Raw genomic sequence first — 21624 nt, 5'->3', positions numbered from 1 at the left:
GTTTCAAGTCTTTTCCATTACTTACGAGAGAATAGGGTCTTCTCTGGTAGAAAGGGAGAGAATTGATACCTACTCTGGTGTTAGGTATAGTGCAGATGTTTCACTTGAATTTTATGCTTAATCATTTCCATTTTATAAATGAAACCAAAACTCAGAGGTTTTAAGTGATCTTTTTATGTGCATATAGCCTGTAAGGGGCAGACCTCAGGACTCTGTCTCTGATCTGATTCCAAAATTGTGACTCCTCCACTAAAACAGTATTCCTCAATCATTAGTTCCCATTAGAATCAATTGAGGATTTTTAACAATATGAATTCCCATAAATTCGAATTCAGTGAATCTAGGAGGGGGTGACATAGTCTGCATTTTGAACAAGCATTGAAAGTGATTCTGAACAAGCATTGAAAGTGATTCTGTTGAGAAACATTCTTGATATACCATGCTGCCTCTCAACTTCTCTGAAGTGATTGGAAAAGCAATCAGCCCATCTTCTTCCCATGTGGGCCTGATTCACTCAATGGAAGTGGTCAGCTGTGATTGCATTTTATTCCCAGCTTATACAATGGGGTGGAGAGACTAATGGGCAACAATAACAGGGCTGGGTTTAGGGCTTAACAATGTCTTGCCAGGGATCTTGATAGGGCTAGTTTCTAACCAGCTGAGAGTGTGAGACAGAACTCATAGCCAACCAGCTTATCACTGAAGATGATGGCACCTGTCTAGCCAGAATAAGAACTGAGATGAAGATCTCTCATTGGCACCTCACTTTTAAAATCATAGGATAGATGGGGAGCTCAAGGAGCAGCATCTTGGGGAGAGGGAAGGAGAGAGAAGCTCATATGAAATTTGGGGAGGTTATTCCAGTTCCTACCTTTCCAGTCTCAAACTCTGGAGAAAGGAAATAGCCCAGGGCCTGATGTGGAGGTTCTTTTTATGAGCTCTCTTTGTCTCTGCATGGTCAAATATATTTATTTAGAGTTGATCATTTCAAAGTAATCAATTGCTCAGGTAGTCCTTTCTCTCCACTTAGTCTCTGGTCTCCTGTCTTTTAATGCCTTACCTGCTTGTTAGCATTCCCACCTCTGGATGGAGAGATGCAAATAAACACATCAACTCACCCAACACAGTTTTACTGGTCTTTCTACCCCAAACTAAAAGAGGAGGGAAGGAAGAAGAAGGCCCAGAAAGAGGTTCAGCAAACATGAAATCTGAGGAATTTGAAATAAAAGACATAAGTCAACAGAGAGATCTTAGAGTCACCAAGATAGAAATGGAAAATAAAGCCTTTTGAATGAGTACATCATGAGATGATTTCAGGCACAGGAGAACTCAGAGCACTTCTCATAATGGAGATAGCCAGAGGAGAAGAAACCCCTGAGGGAGACAGGTAGCAGAACATGAGGAGAGAAATGTTTGGGGAGTAGGAGTATTTTTTTTTTTTTTTGAAGCTTTGTCTGAAACAGAAAGATCTAGCATGGTCAGGCTGCTTATATACCCAACTTGATATAAGGAGTCACATCGGTCCAACACGTTTCTCTGGAGCAGGACTCTATTTACCCACTGGAAACATATGCCTGCATATCTCGTTCATTTCCTAGGGAAGTCTCAACTCTGAGTAAGATGTATTTGTAACAGGATTGGCAGGAAGACAATGCACACTGTCTGGGGGCGTGAGGAGAAAGGCCTGTTCAAATTCCTTTGCCAACACCAGTGCCAAGAAAGCTGCTCTTCACAGACCAGTCCTAAACCAGCAGTCTTGCAGGCATGTTTCCCTCAGCAGCTGTTAAGTCACTGACTCCCTTTCTTACCACTTCATGTTCTAGTCTTTAATTTGCTTACTGTTTTGCCTGTACCCTCTTACCCTGGGAAAGGCAGTGCTCTCCTTAACTCAGAAGTTGCGCAACAAGCTCAAGTGGGAACAAAAGGATTTGTGTCTTTTTCTGTGGGTACTGGGGAGGAGGTGATACAGGAAAGAATAGCTTTGTTTTTCTCCACCAAGAGAAATATAAAAGCAAATTTCACTTTCACTGATACTTTATTGTAAGTGCCCATACATTAGTAGGTATACAAGAGAGTGAAAAAAGTGAGAACAAATGATTAAAGGCTTGGCAATTGGACACCACAGGGAGAGGGAGAATGCTTATTATGGGGAAAAAGGCTAAAGGTCTCCTGCTAGCAATCTGAGTTGATGAAGGGCTCTCATCTGGAAGATGGTGGCTAGCTGTTCTCCATTCCCTCTGAGGACCCAACAAAAGGATCTGGCCTTAGGTTGCAACAAAAAAAGTTTATAGGCCGGGCGCGGTGGCTCATGCTTGTAATCCCAGCACTTGGGGAGGCTGAGGCGGGCGGATCACGAGGTCAGGAGATCAAGACCACGGTGAAACCCCGTCTCTACTAAAAATACAAAAAATTAGCCGGGCGTGGTGGCGGGCGCCTGTAGTCCCAGCTACTCGGAGAGGCTGAGGCTGGAGAATGGCGTGAACCTGGGAGGCGGAGCTAGCAGTGAGCCGAGATCGCGCCACTGCACTCCAGCCTGGGTGACAGAGCGAGACTCCGTCTCAAAAAAAAAAAAAAGTTTATAAGGCATATAACAAATTATTTATTGACGGTGAGAGTTGTTAAGCAACTAAGAGATACCATAGATTCCCCTTTCCTAGAGTTCTTTAAAAGTAATGGAGATAACCATTTGCCATGTATGGTTTAGGTGGATTTCCTGCATCATATAGGTTGAGGTGACTTCTACTCATGAGGCTATGCTAGAATGGCTAGCATTATCTCTAAAGATGAGCAAACATTAGGCTTTAGTAAGGATAGCAAATTCAGAACAGAACTCACATTTTTATCCTATTTATTACAACTTTCTGGCAACATCCACTGCATCTCATACAACCAATCTCGGAAACAGGCTGCGGCCCATCTAGCAGATTAAAAAACCTGAGGAATGAGGGATAATGTGACACTTAAAGTGAGAGGTTCAACTGTAATCCTGTCAATGCCTGGTAACTCGACCACTCCACAAGAGCATCAGGGTGAGTTCTTGGTTCCTGAAATCCAGTGTGGCTGTTTGGCTGGATATTCCAGGACAGGGAAACAAAGCTGTTACATACATGAAGTATACAACAGGAATTAAGATAGAATAAAATATAGCATTGTTTGTGATTTCTAGTTATGTAAATATAAAGTGACTTAACCGGTTTCTGGGAATGAATTTGGATTGCTTTGGAGGGTTGTCATGAAGGAGATTACTCCATTGCAGGTGGCATAACTAAAAGCATTTTCTAGAATACACTTCACTGTCCACCACATGTGAACATAAAGCAGTGTGTGAACAGACTCCATGTGCCCTGCGGCCTCTCTATCCAGCCACAAGAGAAGCTGGGCTGAGACTCATATTGTGTTCAGAAACTATTAAGCAATTGGATCTCTGAGATCTCTTCCTTGATTGCGTTCAAGTCTATGATTTAGAAAGGTTTGCATTTAAAGTATATAAGCTTCATATCTTCAATGTTTAATTCCATAGCCACTTTTAACTTTATATTGTTTGAGTCCTGAAAAGAGAATATTAGAGAATTATCTGTGGCAGTGATTCTTAACCTGCTGTCCATGGATCGTGCTAGCCCACAACATCTCTAGTCCTAAATAGGGTGACCATTTCATCCAAGGTTGTTTGGGACCTTCCTGGTTTTATCACTGAAAATTCCACATCCCAGGAAACCCCTGAGTCCCAGGAAAACTGACATGGTTGGTCACCCTAGTCATAAACGAAATAAGGACTATGAGTTTTTCCTAAAGTTGAAAGTACTTCATCTAAATTCCGAAGGACAATGAGTTTTTCTAAAGCTAAACACATTTAATTTAAATTGAATTTTGAGAATTTGCCTTCCTATGTCTTGGCTTCAAAATGTCACTTTTAAACCATGATAAAAATCATGGTGACAGTAATTGATAGTATTGTAGTTTAATTTAACAGCTTCATTTGTCACAGGTGAGGACAACCATATATTACAACCCCTCCCCTCATTTCTACTGTAGTCTTGGTACTACACAGAGATAGTCCATTCCTCTGTCTTAAGTTCTCTCCCCTTCCTACTTGTTGTTATATTGGGACTTTTAAAAAAATTTTATTTTTCCATAAGTTATTGGGGTACAGGTGGCATTTGGTTACATGAGTAAGTTCTTTAGTGGTGATTTGTGAGATTTTGGTGCACCCATCACCCGAGTAGTATACACTGCACCATATTTGTAGTCTTTTATCCCTCGCCTTCCCCCCAAGTCCCCAAAGTCTATTGTGTCATTCTTATGCCTTTGCATCCTCATAGGTTAGCTCCCACATATCAGTGAGAAATATGATGTTTAGTTTTCCATTCCTGAGTTACATCACTTAGAATAATAGTCTCCAATCTCATCCAGGTCGCTGCAATAATGACTTCTTTTCCTCTAGGTAGATACCCAGTAGTGGGATTGCTGGATCAAATGGTAGTTCTACTTGTAGTTCTTTAGGGAATCTCCACACCGTCTTCTATAGTGGCTGTGCTAGTGTACATTCCCACCATCAGTGTAGAAGTGTTCCCTGTTCACCGCATCCATGCCAACATTTACTGTTTTTTGATTTTTTGATTATGGCCATTCTTGCAGGAGTAAGGTGGCATTGCATTGTGGTTTTGATTTGCATTTCCCTGATCATTAGTGATGTTGAGCATTTTTTCATATGTCTGTTGGCCATTTGTATATCTTTTTTTATAATTGTCTATTCATGTCTTTAGCCTACTTTCTGATGGGATTGTTTTTTTCTTACTGATTTGTTTGAGTTCATTGTGGATTCTAGATATTAGTCTTTTGTCAGATGTATAGATTGTGAAGATTTTCTCTCTCTGTGGGTTGTCTGCTTACTCTGCTGACTGTTCCTTTTGCCGTGCAAAAGCTCTTTAGTTTAATTAGGTCCCCGCTATTTATCTTTGTTTTTATTGCATTTGCTTTTGGGTTCTTGGTCATGAAATCCTTGCTGAAGCCAATGTCTAGAAGGGTTTTTTTTTCAATGCTATCTTCTAGAATCTTTATAGTTTCATGTCTTGGGTTTAAGTCCTTAATCCATCTTCAATTGATTTTTGTATAAGGTGAGAGATAAGGATCCAGTTTCATTCTCCCACATGTGGCTAGCCAATTATCCCAGCACTATTTGTTGAAAAGGATGTCCTTTCCCCACTTTATGTTTTTGTTTGCTTTGTTGAAGATCAGTTGGCTGTATTTGGGTTTTTCTGGGTTCTCTATTCTGTTCCATTGGTCTATGTGCCTATTTTTATACCAGTACCACGCTGTTTTGGTGACTATGGCCTTATAGTATAGTTTGAAATCAGGTAGTATGATGCTTCCAGATTTGTTCTTTTTGCTTCATACTGGGACTTTTCATCTCCAGGTGATGACGTCCATGAGGGACATTCAGAGTTAGTTTTGACTACAAGTGCTGAGATTGAAAGAAATTATATACTTGACCTGATGGTGTTTGCACTATGTCTGGAGAAATTGGGTTTCCTTCTGTCTTCAATATTTTTTGAAAATCTCTATGGAAAATCATGGAGGCTTTTAATTGTAATACTTTTGGGGTAATACTGTAGGGGAAGGCTTCAGGTAAAAGCGAAGTGAGAAATTATGGCTTTGCCGTTGAATCACTGTGTACCCTTGGGTAGGTCGCTTGTCTTTCTGAAACCCAATTTTCTCATTTGTAAATTTGGGATAATATCTTTCTTACTAACCTAAGAAGACCGTTGGGCAGAGCACATATAATAACGGATTTGGAAGGGATTGTGATGACACAGCTAATAGCTGTTAGTCAGCTTGTTTCCTCTCCTCCTCTGGCCTGGGCTGCTTCATCAGGAAATGAGTCTGTAACGGAGGGCTGCTTGCACTTTTTGTAATCTTACAAACTCTAATATAACAAGCAGAGGCATTACCTCATTGTGGCCAACCATACCTGCTGTCTAACAGCAATTACTCAAAACTAGTTCCACTTCTCCCCCTGCTGCCTTTCAATCCCTCATCACATCTTTCTCTCATTCCTCCCATTCTCAGCCACAAAGCCTAATTCCCAGGGGCCCAGCTCAGGGCACTTTCTTCCCAAGCCCTAACATTCCAGAGTAAGCACCTGCAATTTACGGTCTCTGCTCCCTTCCTGCACAAAACACATAGCACAAAATACATGTGTATCAAGAGAGGAATTGTGGTTGAGTAAAAAAAGAGCATTATATTAAGAATCAAATAACTGGGCTCTGATCTGGCCAGTGTACCTCACTAGCCCTTCACTCTTGAGTAAATCACTTCCTCTCCATATTCCCACCTGTAAAGTGATGGAGAGGGGGTAGTTTAACATTGTGTGGTAGAAAAGTACTGGCCTAGGCATCTGCAGATCAGGTTTCTGGTTCTGATGTTGCTGCTTGCTAACTTACTCCGTGACTTGAAGAAAATCACTTCCTCCTTTACTGGGCCAAATTCTCCCATATGTAAAACAAGAAGTTTCGATTAAATGATTCATTAAGTTCCCTACCCATCTGGAAATTGAATGATTCTATGAAATGGATTTCACTAAACAAACTTGAATTGGACTGTCTGCTCTGTGTCAGGCACTGTTTGATGCTGGTTGTGAAAGGGCTCATGACTGAGACCCTGAGACACTTAGTGCCTCTGCTGCTTGTTCCTGTCAGTGTCTAAAATTGGCAATGTGGCGATGACCCCATACAGCCAGTTCCTGCACTTCCCCTGCTTTGGGTCCCCCAACCTCCTTCCCCGTCCTCTACACCACCGCATATAACTTTAAGTAATGGTGGTGAAACATGGAGAAGTTTTTGAAACATATTCCACCATCTGCCTGCTGGAGACATTCACAGTGCTGTCATCAAGCTGCAGTGTGGTCTCTAGCCGGCCCAATAGAAAAACAGGCCAGAAAGCAATGGCAGATTAATGGAGTTGGGAGGAAAGTGGTTGATTTTTGTCAGGGGGTCTGTGAAAACCGTTTGTGAGCTGAGCTGAAGAATTAGATCTGGAAAGACTCTCAGCGTCTTGATTACAAGATTACTTGTTCCAAAAGGGACCTCGAAAGGTCCTTACAGCTATATGTTCCTGCTGCAAGGTAGGGAGTGCCTGATCCTGATCTATTTCAGAACTTTGAGAAGCTTTTTGGATTATATCCAGCAAAGGACAAGGAAGCTTTTCTTAATAGCCAGTCCAGAGATAACCTCTCCTGGTTGGAAAGTTGCCTCCCATTTTGATTTTAGGAAAAGTGACTGATCAGTGCTCTCTCAGTGACAAGTACAGGGTATGAGACTAGACACCCCTTATTTTATTCTATCCATTTAAACCTGGCTGATGCATCCCAGTTGAAAAGCCCACACTAGCACACTGCTGGACATGTTACCCAAGTCAAATGGGAACAACCTGTAACTCCATGGCGAGGTCTGTTTCCCTCTTACCCCTTATAGTAGGGGCGGGTCTTGTTAAGTTGTCTTCCTTCTCCTTCACTCACTGAAAACAACTTTGTTCCTGATCCTCTTCAGATATTGCCTCCTTCCAAGCTACCAGGCCAGGAAGTCCATTCAGCTGGAAGCTGGAACAGCAGCCTTGTTTTCATTTAGGCTCCTTTCCTGCCACTTGTTCCACGATGTATGTCAAGAGTTAAAAGCTGTCTGATCCGGCTGTGTTTGAATTGGCAGAGCAGACCCTAATTCAGTTATCTGGTTCCTCCATGGCAGCCTAAAGACCATAGAACTCTAAATCAGGCAGAAGGAAGGGAAGGTGGGAAAAGTACTGAAAAGCAAAATCCCACAGGGATCCAAATGATCCTCGAGAGAATAATCTTATCCAGAAGCAATGACCAAGTGGCACATAATTGAGCCCCAGGACTGGCCAACCAGATGAAAAATAGGCCAGTGGAGCCTACATGGTAACTTACTGCATTTGGTGCTGTGATCCAACTCATCTCCCCATCCCTGCAGAGAAACCTGTGACCATGAGGAGCAGCCTGACCATGGTGGGAACCCTCTGGGCCTTCCTGTCCCTTGTTACTGCTGTGACCAGTTCTACCAGTTACTTCCTACCTTACTGGCTCTTTGGATCCCAGCTGGGGAAGCCAGTGTCATTCAGCACATTCCGGAGGTGCAACTACCCTGTGCGGGGAGAGGGACACAGTCTGATCATGGTGGAAGAATGTGGGCGCTATGCCAGCTTCAATGCCATCCCAAGCCTGGCCTGGCAGATGTGCACAGTGGTGACAGGTGCCGGCTGTGCTCTGCTGCTCCTGGTGGCACTAGCTGCTGTCCTGGGTTGCTGCATGGAGGAGCTCATCTCCAGAATGATGGGACGTTGCATGGGAGCAGCGCAGTTCGTTGGAGGTAAGACTGTGCTTCTGCGATTGGGTAGGTTGGGTAGCTTTGGGGCAGGGAGGAGTGGGGAGTGTAGCCTTATGGGGAAACCCATTCTCACCCCCTTCACTTTGTCCAACTCTAAGGCTATGAATAAAGTCTCCTTTAAAATATTTAGTCTAGGACTTCCCAAAGTGCAATCAATATCAGAGTTTTATTCACAGCAAATTTGGCTAGTAGGCAGAGTTTACCCTCTATTTTTGTCACCTTCATCTGCCTGCAGGTTGCCCATTTAAAAACATTATCTATTAATATGTCTGCCTTCCAGAGGCAGCAACATACACTCTAGTATTACTGCTCCAATATAAACTTAATTTCTAGGGGCCCTGCTCTCTGGTAGTTATCTCGGAGAACAGTGATCTGATATAAACACAAACACACAGGTGCAAATTACTAACAGTTCTCATCAAAGAAATATACCTCTAATAGTGAAATGCTGGGTACCAGAAAAACTGCAGATGACTACTTATTTGGACCACATCTAAGGCTAGCCCTGTCTGGCAGCTATTAGCAGTCTACCCAGATTTCTTGTGACCTTGACCCACCTTACTTGTCCTTCCCCTCATTCAGGCTCCCCCTAACTTTAGTGCAGGGAACCTGAGATACTGGCAGTGTGTGGATTGGCTAGAAAAGAGCAAAATGCAAAAATGGCAGACTTCAGGAAGACAATGAGAGCTGTATAATTTGAATTGTCTGAGGAGAAAAAACAAATTTAGAAAGACAGGAAAATACATATGTGAATATTTGAGTATTTTGCAAAACCTAGACTGGGCACTGGGAAAAAGTGCTGGTAGAATCTACTGCTGAAGTTTGTTGTTACAGAGTTTTAGAATTACTACCCAATTCATTATCATTATTATCTCCATTAGCATGACAGTGTGGGTCACTAGAGCCAGGAAACTTGGATTTCACTTCTGTTTTTTTTCACCAAGTTGCTCTGTGACCATAGTGGGAAAATGACATGACTTTTCCTATGCTTCACTTCCTTTGAATTTGTCCCCTGGTGATATAGCCCAGATCTGATCTTTCTTTCTTCTGTCCAATAACTGCATTCATGTGGCCTTGGAGTGAGATGGCAGTGATGAGCTAAGACAGTGGTTCTCAATGGGGACTACTTTTGCACGCCCCTCCCCCCGGAAGACATTTGGCAATGTCTGGAGGCATTTTAAATTGTCACAACTTGGGAAGGGTCCTACTGACATCCAGTGGGTGAAGGTGAGGGATGGTGATGAACGTCTACAATGCACAAGATGAGGACAACACTCCCCAACAACAACAAAGAGGAATCCAGCCAAAATGTCAATAGTTCCAAGTTTGAGAAACCCTGGGCTAGGCTACCATGGTTTCCTGGCCTGATTATGAAAAGCATCAGATTCTTTTTGTGATACCAATTAAGGTGATGCTTTCTGGTTTCCTCTTTTCTCAGACTAGCTGCAAAAGTTTTAAATCTGAATTACGATTCTAGCCTCCCTCATTTCTGATTTTTCCCACCGTTTAGCCACTAATGGGTTTTTAGCCACATTGGAATGTGCAATTAGGTTAGTTTCTTACCTTTGAAAACTGTAATACTAAACCAGTTGCTAAGGCTGATCTAAGCCAATTATTTTAGCCGGCTTTGGAGGCTCCATGGGTATTACAAATAGGTCTTAGGCTTACCTTTCACTTTTATTTTTAAACATGCTATAATTAACTCAGCACTGCTATGAACACATTATTTCAGGAAGTGACACTTGACTGATAGGGCAGAGGGGTCATCCTTGCAATTCATGTTTATAGCCCTGGAGCCCAGTTCCATGCCTGGCTGGCATAAAGCAGATGTTCAGTAACTGTAGAAAGAATGAATGCATGGCTAAGGCAATATCTAGCATATGTTGGGATAAACTGAATATGTGAGAGCTGGACTAGTTCACATCCTTTCCTCTTTTTCCAGGCTTCCATGCAGGGCTGTTAGCACCCTGAGCTCTCTTCTCTTCTGACAAAACAGTGACAGTTTAGCCTCACTTGTATTTCTAAGAGTTTCCAGCAGAGTGAGAAGGGGCTAACTGTCAGGAATCAGAAAGCCTAGCAACAGCCTCCATCAGATTCCACACATTAAAGTGGCTACCATACCCCCAGCTTGCCTCCTCTTTTGGGCTCAACTGAGACTTTCACAAAGCATCCATAATTCTCCATATGATGCATTTCAGTTGATTTCACCTACTAGGTATAGAAACTCAAAGGAAATTGTGGATGGGGAATGTAGGAAGGTAGTGGAGATTTGGATATTCGCAGGTTAGGCGGGACAGAACTTTGAGTGGCAGGTGTCATATAGAGGAAATAAAAACATGAGCATCAGTTTAGTTTCACATGATTCTGCCATTCTATATCCACATGAGCCTTGCTCATAGGAACATAGTCACAGTGTTGACATGTAGATGAGGGTCTTTAAAGCTCAAGAAGAAAATGCCATTTGGCAGTAGTCCTACAAGTCTTCAAGACCCTGGGTGTGCTACCAGGTTTATCCCTGGGCAGGGGATTGATATTGGGACAGATCGCTAGACTTCCACAGCTTCCCCATCTGTAACACCAGCCAATTAAGAACCATTCCTGCCTCCTTTCTAGAGACTGGTGGCTGTCCAGGTTATATCAGATGTGAAAGAATGGTGAGGGTTGCCTGGATGAACTCACTAGGAGCCCCTTGACATATGACTGTGACCTAAGGATCTTCAGACATCTTTGGCCTGACCCTCTGAGACAGGCTTTGCCAGTGGAAGGAAACCAAGGCTGGGCAGCATTTTGGGCCCCATGGATAAAAGACACAAGAGAAAGAGTTTGGGGGATTAAGTTCAAACTTGTGTAGCTGAGGGGAATTGATTTTGTTGCTTCAGGCCTGGCTGCTTCTCGGCAGCTAGTGCATTAACCGAAATACATTGGGGGAGGAGTCAGTTTTTGTCAGGTCTGGTTTCTCTCTGCCAGACCCCAAACCACGGAAGAGATGGAGTATCCATTAAGAACTACCCCCTCCCCCTGCCTGACTCTTGTTCCCCAGTTTGGCGGCTGCCCACAGAGATGAGTGGTGGGAAGTGGGAGAGACAGGAAGAAATAAAGAGCTGCTGGCCTGACTCATACTCAGCAAAGTGACCTGATGGGGCCCATGGGTCCCATTTTCTCCACCTGTAGCTGATCCATCTGGACAAGCCTAGGGTCCAGAGAGCCTTCCACTGGGACCTCCATGCCCTGCTCCAATCAATGAAGGAAACACCTGGCCAGGAGATTATTTCAACACTGGGGTTGCTGAGATTTCTAAACAGCTGGCCCCCAGTCCCTGAGAACATGGCCATTATTCATATTCCCCTGTGTATACATATGCAAGATGCTTATGAGATCCTCTATCTTCAGTGAGAGCTAAACAAAGAACAAATAGGTGAGTAGTAAATATAAGGAACTTCTTGGCAGGAAAACAATGTAAGATCTTGGATCAGGTTACTCATGGGAGGCCAAGAATCTTTCTCGACCAAGGAATGTATCAGAATCACCTGGGGTGCTTAAAAATGTGAGCTTTCCAACTCTCTGGTCTCGTTTCCCATTCTGATATACACAACAACAGGTGTAACGCTACACATTTAGTCAAATCTCCCCAGTGACTTTGATGTGTATGTGTGTTCCCTTTCCCCAGCCCAAGGGAGGATCACTACCCTGGGCATTATTTTTTTGTTGTTAAGAGAACAGCATTCAACACACCAGTGCTTTTCTCCATGTAAGGTCCTAATATTACATGCTTCAAAGTGAATAAAAGTTGCCATTGGAGACATATCACTGAGAACTTGATTTCAGGAAGAGTGCCATGTTTCTAAAAATCATTATCGTCTCTGGAAACCATTTTTTTCCTGAAAAGTCCTTCAGAGTTTCACCAGATATCATTTTATTTATCCTTACCATGCTGAGAAAGGATTATGAAAGTGATTTTCTGTTTGGGAAGTGGTATTCAAGGAAGTTAACTCACTAGCAAAGACTTATGCAGCAAATTGGAGCAGAGCTGAGAATATGGTCCAGGGCTCCTGACTCTCAGTCCTGTGCTTCATACACTGATGCTCTTGAATTTTTTTCTTTTCTCTGTTGGAAAAGAAATGCTATCACAGTGTTTTCCAGAGTGGTCCATGAACCACTTGGATTAAGAATTACCTGGGATGCTTGTTATTACAGATTCCTTAGTGCTACAGACTGCACCAGGGCCTGCTAAAGTGCATATTACACAACCTCTCATGCTGATATATTTTTGAAAATATATTATGAAATATTTCAGATGTACTCACTACTCTGTGTAAGAAATGGAATATTAGCAATATAGCTGAAGCCTCCTTTATACCCTGATCACATTCCCTTGTCCCCACTGAAAAGGTAACAACTGTCTGGGAGTTGTTATTTATCATTCACTATCATGATTCCAGGACACACTAAAATTTGAGAAACTCTGCTCAGCCTCGTTTAGGGTGTTGCTTCTTTCTGGGATTCCCTTTTCTTCTATCCCTCCCTGTAAATATCTACCTATCTCTCAAAGGCTAGGTCCAATGCAGCCCTTCTGTGAAGCCTTCCCTGATCTATGAACGATCCTGTAACTCCAAGAGGAATATGGGGTAGAATGAATGGCGGGGGGGCGGGGTGGTAAGTGAAGGAACTCCCTAGGAAGGGAAAGCTGAGATATAGTTGAAAGTCAGGCTTGCAAATTTTCCACTGGTTTGTGTTTGAGTCAAAGTTGTTATAATAACAAATTAACCCATACTAGGCTTCTGCTCAGGGCAGTAAATCCAAGCTACCCAATAATTATGTTTGGAAAGTAGGATTGGCAGCTATGCAAAGACAAGGGAATTGAGAATGAGAGCAGGAAGTTTAACAAATGCCCACTCAACAGTTGCACTTGTGAATAGTGGAGGGGTGTCCAAAGGAGGTTGGTAACACCCAATGAGGAGGTTATCCCTGCCAGAAGACAAAGATTAGGCATCTACCTATTTGAGAATGTGTAGTTGGGAGAGGATTATATAGCAGCTGGGATATGGGGAAATAGTAATGCTGGGAACAGGGGAAAGTTGAAGGCAGCTGTGGTGTGGCTGGAGGGAGGGTTCCAAGTTCTGTCTCAGATTTTGCACCTGAGGGTATGTATTGGTGTCCCAGTTTCCACAAGGGCTGAGGCTGAATAAAATGTCTAACTCCAGCCCTTTTCTTGGTCAGCTCAGTAAATTCAAACCATGGCAACTATGTCGGGGAGAACATTTGGTATGTTTTGTGATAGGGGATTCTTAGGGAGGGGAACAGCTGAGGAAGAGAAACAAAATGGCAGCCTACTGGACATCTTCCCACGTGTAGTAGGGGAGTAAAGACAGTAACACACTCTAAAGGCTCTCTTTTCCTTCTCTAGAGGCACGTGAGATTAGAAAAGTTCCCAGCTAAGCATATGCAGTGGAAACAGACTTCAGGCCGGGCGCGGTGGCTCACGCCTGTAATCTTAGCACTTTGCGAGGCCAAGGCAGGTGGATTGCCTGCGCTCAGGAGTTCGACACCAGCCTGGGCAACATGGTGAAACCCCGTCTCTACTAAAAATACAAACATTAGTCAGGCATGATGGCATGCACCTATAATCCCAGCTATTAGGGAAGCTGAGACAGGAGAGCCGCTTGAACCTGGGAGGCGGAGGTTGCAGTGAGCCGAGATCGTGCCATTGCACTCCAGCCTGGGTGACAGAGTGAGACTCTGACTCAAAAAAAAAAAAGAAACGGACTTCTTCAAGGGGCATATGTGGTTGGAGGGGAAGTCAAACTGGGAGTTAGCAATGACACAGAAGAGAAGTGAGAGCCAGGGCTGCAGCTCATATGTGGCAGGGCTGGGATTCAAACAAGTTTTCTCTGCCACCAGAGCTTCTGCTCTTAACATTTTTAGTGGTGTTTTTCTTAAGTGTTGGTACCAGGACAAGATACCTCCACATTACAGGGCGCTTTTAAAATGCATATTCCTGGGCTGCAGTTACTGAATCAAATACCTGGGGCTGAGGTCCAAGAATCCACATTTTTAATGAACCTCCATTCTTTCAGAAGGTGGCAGGGACTGACACTTATAAATGACTTTCCTGTTGCTACTTGAAGCACATCTTCACAACTCCAAATTAATGAGAACTGCTGGAGACAAATATAATGGAGAATGAATTACTCTATGAATCCATTTTTATTTTTAATGTGTTCCCAGGGGCATCTTTCTCCAGCTATGATAAAATGTAATGGAATCAGCTGTCAGTTACAAGTCAAATATCTCCATGAAGTATGTTTACAACCTAATGTGCTCACCTGTCTAAAAGGCAGGATGGAGGGCTGGGGAAGATGGCGGGGGTGGGAGGGCAGGTTGGGCAGAGCATGGAGCTACATGCACTAGAGCTGAACAAATGCTTTGCAGAGATTCCTGTTCTTTCAGCAGGTACTTCTGCAAAATTGCAAGATAACTCCAACCAGGCAGCTTTTGAATCAAGCCCTGCTCGGGTTTTGACTTTTTAGCTGTTTGTTATGAGGTTAAAGAGGTGAGGAAGAAATTAGCATGGAGAACCCAGGTAGAAACTGGGAGAGGAGCAACAGGGAGAGTCAGCTGTATAAGAATAATAAATTTTTCTTGAGCACTTTCTATGTACGAGGCACCTTATGTATATTAATCTCACTAATTCTTGGAACAGCTACATAAAATACAGTCAGCCTTCCATATCTGCAGGTTCTGCATCCACAGATTCAACCAACCATAACTCTAAAATATTTTTAAAAATCCAACAAGAATACAACTATTTACATACCATTTACATTGCATTAGGTATTATAAGTAATCTAGAGATGACTTAAAATATACAAGAAGATGTGCTAGGTTATATGCAAACACTATATCATTTTATATAAGGGATTTGAGCATGCACAGGTTTTGCTACCTACAGGGGTCCTGGAACCAATCCCCTGTGAATACCAAGGGACAAGTGTATTGTTATTACTCTGATTTTACAGATGAGATGAATGAGGCACAGAGAAATTAAGTAACTTGGGTAAACTCACACAGCCTCCAAGTGGCAGGGCTGGAATTTGAATTCAGGTCTAGTTCTGCAGTCTGACTGCAGAACCCATTGTTTTAAGCCACCATGTTGTGCTGTCACTCTCAATCTAATGCCTAGAAAATGCCTAGTGCCTGCTGGAGATATTGTTGCCAAGAGGTAATCATCCCTGGACACATGTCTCTAGAAGGACAGAGCCTCTAAGGGTTGATGAGCTCTTTGATCAGTGAAAAAGGGCATTGCCAGTTACTAGCTATGTGACCTTGGGTAAATCATTTTCCCTTTCTGTGTTTCAACATTCACATCTGCAACAAGGAGAGATTAGGGTAGGTTATGTGTCCAAAAGGCTTTTCCTTTCTAACTTTTTTTTTTTTTTTTTTTTTTTTTTTTTTTATAGTGTCAGGTGTCTGGGATGATTTCCCAGCCCTGACATGGAAGTCCCTTCAGAATGGACTTTCCCCTTGGGCAGTGTGGGCAAAGGAAGCTGTCTGTTATATAGCCTGTGCATACTCTGAAACAGATGCATTTATGGAGTACTTATTATCTACCATGTGCCAAGGACACAGAATTGAAGATAAGTATGTCTCCTGCCTTCAAGGAATACACACTGTAGTGAGGGAGGCAGATGATAAACTTTTGTAAAGAATATATATTACAGACTATTTTAGTCACAGGAGTAAGCACTGGGTGCTATGGGAACAGAAAGAAGGAGCGTGCAACTTAGCCTGGGGGTTGGGGAAGACTTAGCGAGGGAAGACTTCCCGGAGAAGGAAATCCTTGACCTGAGCTCCTCAGTATGGTAAGATCTGAAGAAGATGGAAGGTTCCCTCTACAGTGCCAAGAAAGGCACTTGGCCAGCTCTAGTTTCCGCTTGAGAAGGCAGAGTTCGTGCCAGTCCCAGGGATCTGAATGTGAAGGTTAGAAAATAGAGCTGGTGTTCTTTTATAAACTTGTATTCTTTTCTTCCTAGTCTGTGTGGGAAAACTCAGTCTTTATTAAATTTTCCCTCAAAGGGTATATACTGGCAGCAGGAAAAGGCTTAGGTTTCATTTCTACTTTTGTCCTTAACCCAATGTGCATACTCTGGACGACCTCTTCATATCCTAGGATTTCAGTTTATCTGTGGAAAAAACAGGGGGTGTTGTTGTATTGCCACTGGATGAATTCCAGGGCCTAGAAAGGTCTTTGAGTGACCAGTTTCACTTCCTGTGATACCACGAGACAGATAAGAATGCTTTCTAATTTTAAGCATTCCACTGAAGAGAATTTCTAACCTTAATTGGTCATTGTTTTAGTTTCTAAAACCATTCTCACTGTCAGTAAATTCTCCCTTTTTTCTTATTTAAATCCTTCTTGCTCTTTCTTAAGGCCCTTCTCTTCTTCTGCGGCCTCAATGAGTACTGAGAAAAGCTAGTTGCCATGGGGCAGCCAAGCTTGGAGGCTACTTTGAAATCTTCCTAAAGGATTCATCTGAAGGCAATATGAGTTTTTTAGAGTATATATGGACTCTTCCTCAGTGAGGAAAGAGAAGTGAAGATGAAGCTGGCAGTCCCTAGGGCAGCCCGCTTTTCACTGTCCAGTTGAGCCTCAGAGCTCTGGAACCTATAAATATGCTATTCATTCACCATTGATCAAGCAGCTGCTTTGTGACGGTTCTGTGCTATGTGTTACTTTCTGCGTCCACATTCATGGCAAGTGTCCCTCCCATGATCGTTAGTGTGGCACCCAAGTATGGCATGATTGTAATTAGACTCTTTTGGTTACAAGTAGCAGAAACTCACTTGAGTTGCCTCAGTGAAAAGGGAATTTATTGTAACATAAGGAAAGTAGATTTGGAAAGCCATCAGGAAGGCCTGGCTTCTCTTTTTCCTAGCGGTTTCATTGACGGTATGGAGTTTTTCTCATGGTATGTCTGTTTCATGTCACTATTCTCCTCTATTCTCTCCCTCTACCAATCAGTTTGCTCAGCTTATCCAGAATTGATACCCACTCATAACTTTGAATTGAACTTGGCTTTAGCTTGACACAGACTTGATTCTACCTCCTGGTGTTGTGGGGGTGTTTTCAACTTCTGCATTATCCATTAACTAGCTCAGCATCTTTATGATTTTTTTTCCCTCCATTTTTAAACAGACTAGTCAAGTGCAGTAGTGAGAAGGGGGAAAGAGTAGAACAATAAGTTCAATCTATAACTGACTGTGAACAATCAATTGAGACAACTCACTACCTTCAGACCAGTCATCTTTATGCTTCTCAATTAAAAATTCCAGAAACAAGAAACTAGCCCAGGTCACCTCTTCATGCCAGGCTACAATGTCACCCATCACTGACCAGCCAATGAATTTGTTTTAGTTGTCAGATGCCAATGCTTGATACAATCCTCTGTGGCCAGAGGCAGGGTAAAAGTCGTAGGATATAAAATGTGAAAACGTATGCAGCAAGAAAAAGTTGTGAGCAACGTGGTTGCCCTTAGAAGGCAGTATTGGCAAGCAGACCCAGATTTGTATCTCTGGTTGGGAGAATAAGATTATCACTAAGGTACAACAGAATTTCCCTGTAATGACTAAATGACCTAAATAAAAGGGCCTTAATCCTTTTATTTAGGGTAAAGGGTCATGGTGTAAGGCATATGGAAACCAAAGAAGGGAGGACTGCTTGGTATAAAGCTGGAATGATTTATCAGGGGAGGAGTGTGGCTCCCTGCTCATCGGTCCAGCAGCTGACTCCAAGTTACAGAAATCGCTACATATTTTCAGCTAGTAGGGACCTGCCTGATGTTTAGAAACAGCTGGATTTTGGGAAAGAGTGGCAACCTTTACATTGTTATTCTCTGTATATCAGTCCAAGGCTAAAGAGGTTGGAAAAGCCAACCTAGCCTTGTAAGTCACTGACAAAAGTATTTTGGCTGTAAAAAGTATATTGGCCTGTCTCATTTTTCAACATTTTTTAAATTTATGAGTTGTCCCCTCTGCTACCTATTACACTCCACTACCTGTGGCATGGCCAAAAATAAAATCCTGTTGAGTTGTTACTCTCATAGAAATTTAGGGTAAAGGGGGAAGTGTAAGCTCAGTTGAGGAGGCAGAATTTGAGCTGAACTAATCCAAAGGGAATGTTGGGGTGACAGAAGATGTTATATTTTTTCTGTCTGTGTGTATGCTTTCTTTCTAGGGCTGCTGATAAGCTCAGGCTGTGCCTTATACCCTTTAGGATGGAATAGCCCGGAGATAATGCAAACATGTGGGAATGTCTCCAATCAATTTCAGTTAGGTAAGGTGGCCTGGGCAGATGGCAGCGATGGTTCATGGGAAATGTGTTTTCCAAAGTGCTTTACCACTTGGAGGGCACTCTGCAAGTGGTACTTGCCTGAATCTCTCTCACTGTGTTAGCTTATGGGAAGTGGTGGCTTAACTCACAAGAGTTGGCTGTAAATTCCCCTTCTTTAGCTATTTCTCCATACAATTTATGCACTTTTGCCCGGGGACCTATGACCAGTTTAGGGCAACCCTATCTTCAGAGGAATTTAAAATGCTTGGAGACTAACAATCTGCCATCTTCTGAATAAATCCTTGTTCCTACTACTGTTTCCTTCTAGGCACCATTTTCCAAATGTAAATCAACAGTATCGCTTGTCAATCTCCACTGAAGATGTAACATGAGGTTATTTAGTTTACCTGAAGCATGAGGAACCTAGATAAATATTCAAAATTGTTTCTAATGGCAAGAGCTGTTAAATATTAGAGTAGGTGACGGAAGTAGCCCTGAACCATTCTCTGGTTGCCAATTTTCATTGAGAATGTCTCAGGTTCACTATTGTGAGTTGGTAATAGATTAGATTCTAATTGGAAGACTTCAAAAATATTCCCCCACCTATCATGATGAAAGAGAGTAGGAGAGGGAATGTCTAGGTTTCCTTGGGTATTCTCAATTGTACAAAAGGATTTGGGAACAACAAGGCCATCCAACCACATAGAGCTTGTGCTCCAATACTTCCCTTTCTCTCTGTTGCCTCAGATTGTTTGTTGAGTCTTGCTTGACTCATTTTTGAGAAAGTTATTCCCTATGCAAACATAACATGAGGGAAGGTGTAACTAGTGTGGACGCTCAAATGTCCAGTGTTTCTCACTCAGGACAAGGCTGACGGGTAAATATAATATTTCTGCCATAGACAAAAGAATGGGTAAATACTTGGGGCAGGTGTTGAAGAAAGGGAAGCAAGCCACTAGCCCTGCTAGCTGGGGTAAAAGCTAAAGATTCAGCACATTTTTCCTAGTTGGTTGTGGGACTGATTCTACTTTTTGAAAATGACAGTTTTGTTGATATATAATTCACATATTATAAAATGTACCCATTTAGTGCATATAATCAGTGGGTTTTAGTATAATCACAACATTGTCTATCCATCACCACTATCCAATTCCAGAATTTTTTTTTTTTTTTTGAGATGGAGCTTCCCTCTGTCACCCAGGCTGGAGTGCAGTGGCACGATCTCAGGTCACTATAACCTCTGCCTCCCAGGTTCAAGCGATTCTCCTGACTCAGCCTCTCAAGTGGCTGGGACTACAGGCTAGCGCCCTACGCCCAACTAATTTTTGTATTTTTAGTAGAGACAGGGTGTTGTGGAGGAGGGGTTTCCGCCATAGTTCAAACTGCTGACCTCAGGTGATCCGCCCACCTTTGCCTCCCAAAGTGCTGGGATTACAGGGAGCCACCGCAGCCTGCCCCAGAACATTTTCATCCGCCCAAAACGAAACCTCTTACCCATTAGCAGTCAGTGCCTATTTCCCTTTGCTCCCAGCTGCTGGTAACCACCGTCAATATGGATTTACCTATTTTGGATATTTTATGTAAATGGAATCATATAATATATGTTTTTTTGTGTGTCTGGCTTTTTCACTGAGCGAGAAGTTTTCAAGATGTATACATGTAGTAGCATGTACCAGTACTTTATTTCTTTTCATGTCTGAATAATATTCCATGGTATAAATATAACACATTTTATTTATCCATTTATCATTTGATGAATACTTGAATTGTTTCTACTTTTTGGCTATTATTATATAATATTTCTATAAATATTTGTGTACACATTTTTGTGTGGACATATTTTCATTTCTTTTGGGTATATATCTCAAAATTGCTGAGTCAAATATTAACTCTATGTTTAAACCTTTTGAGGAACTGCCAGGCTTTCCAAAATGACTGCATTATTTTACATTCCCACCAACAATGTACCATGGTTTCAATTTTCTCAACATCTTCCTCAATACTTATTTTCCACTTTTTGTTATGGCTGTCCTAGTGGGAGTAAAGTGCTATCTTATTGTGGTTTTGATTTGCATTTCCGTGATGACTGATGATTTCAAACATCTTTTTGTGTACTTATTGGCTGTTTTTACATCTCCTTTGGAGAAACGTGCATTGAAATCATTTGCTTGGTTTTTTTTTTCTTTTTTCTTTTTTGAGATGGAGTAACACTTCGTCACTCAGGCTGGAGTGCAGTGGTGCGATCTCTGCTCACTGCAACCTCTGCCTCCCAGGTTCAAGCAATTCTCCTGCCTCAGCCTCCCGAGTAGCTGGGATTACAGGCACCCGCCACCACACCCAGCTAATTTTTGTATTTTTTAGGAGAGATGGGGTTTCACCATGTTGGCCAGGCAGTTCTTGAACTCCTGACCTCAAGTAGTCTGCCTGCCTCGGCCTCCAAAGGACTGGGATTACAGGTGTGAGCCACCACAACCAGCCATCCTTTGCTGATTTTTAATTGGGTTATTTGTTGTTGTTGTCATTGTTGTTGAGCTGTAAGATTGTTTTATGTATTCTGGATACAAGACCCTTTTTGGATATATGATTTTTAAATATTTCCTCCCATTCTGTAGGTTGTCTTTTCACTTTCTTGATGACATTCTTTGAAGTACAAAAGTAATTTTGATCAGATCTAATTTATCTATTTTCCTTTTTCTTTTTTTTTTTTGCCTCTGTTTTAGGTGTCATATTTAAGAATACATTGATAAATCCAACATCATAAAGATTTACTCCTAGGTTTTCCTTTAAGAGTTTTATAATTTTAGCTCTTATATTTAGGGCTTTGCTCTGTTTTGAGTTAATTTTGAAAGTGGTATGAGATATAGGTCCATATTCATTCTTTTGGATGTGAATATCCAGTTG

General features: G+C 42.3%; 1 protein-coding gene across 3 annotated transcripts in view; it reads left to right on the top strand.

Annotated features, from left to right (window-relative positions):
• Positions 1 to 21624, top strand: part of LHFPL1 (LHFPL tetraspan subfamily member 1) — a 49621-nt gene that overhangs the window by 1061 nt on the left and 26936 nt on the right. For 2 of the 3 annotated variants that reach the window (XM_003262214.3, XM_003262215.3), the window contains exons 2-3: positions 7983 to 8378; positions 18628 to 18726. In XM_003262214.3, coding sequence (XP_003262262.1) covers positions 7997 to 8378; positions 18628 to 18726 — 481 coding nt within the window. In that variant the 5' untranslated portion in view covers positions 7983 to 7996. Of the gene's footprint in view, positions 1 to 7854; positions 8379 to 18627; positions 18727 to 21624 lie in introns of those variants that run through there. The other variant, XM_012498798.2, reaches the window with a different exon arrangement.

Source organism: Nomascus leucogenys, chromosome X (assembly GCF_006542625.1).
Source record: "Nomascus leucogenys isolate Asia chromosome X, Asia_NLE_v1, whole genome shotgun sequence".
NCBI classification, from domain to species: Eukaryota; Metazoa; Chordata; class Mammalia; order Primates; family Hylobatidae; genus Nomascus; species Nomascus leucogenys.
This window is presented reverse-complemented; position numbering and strand designations above follow the sequence as displayed.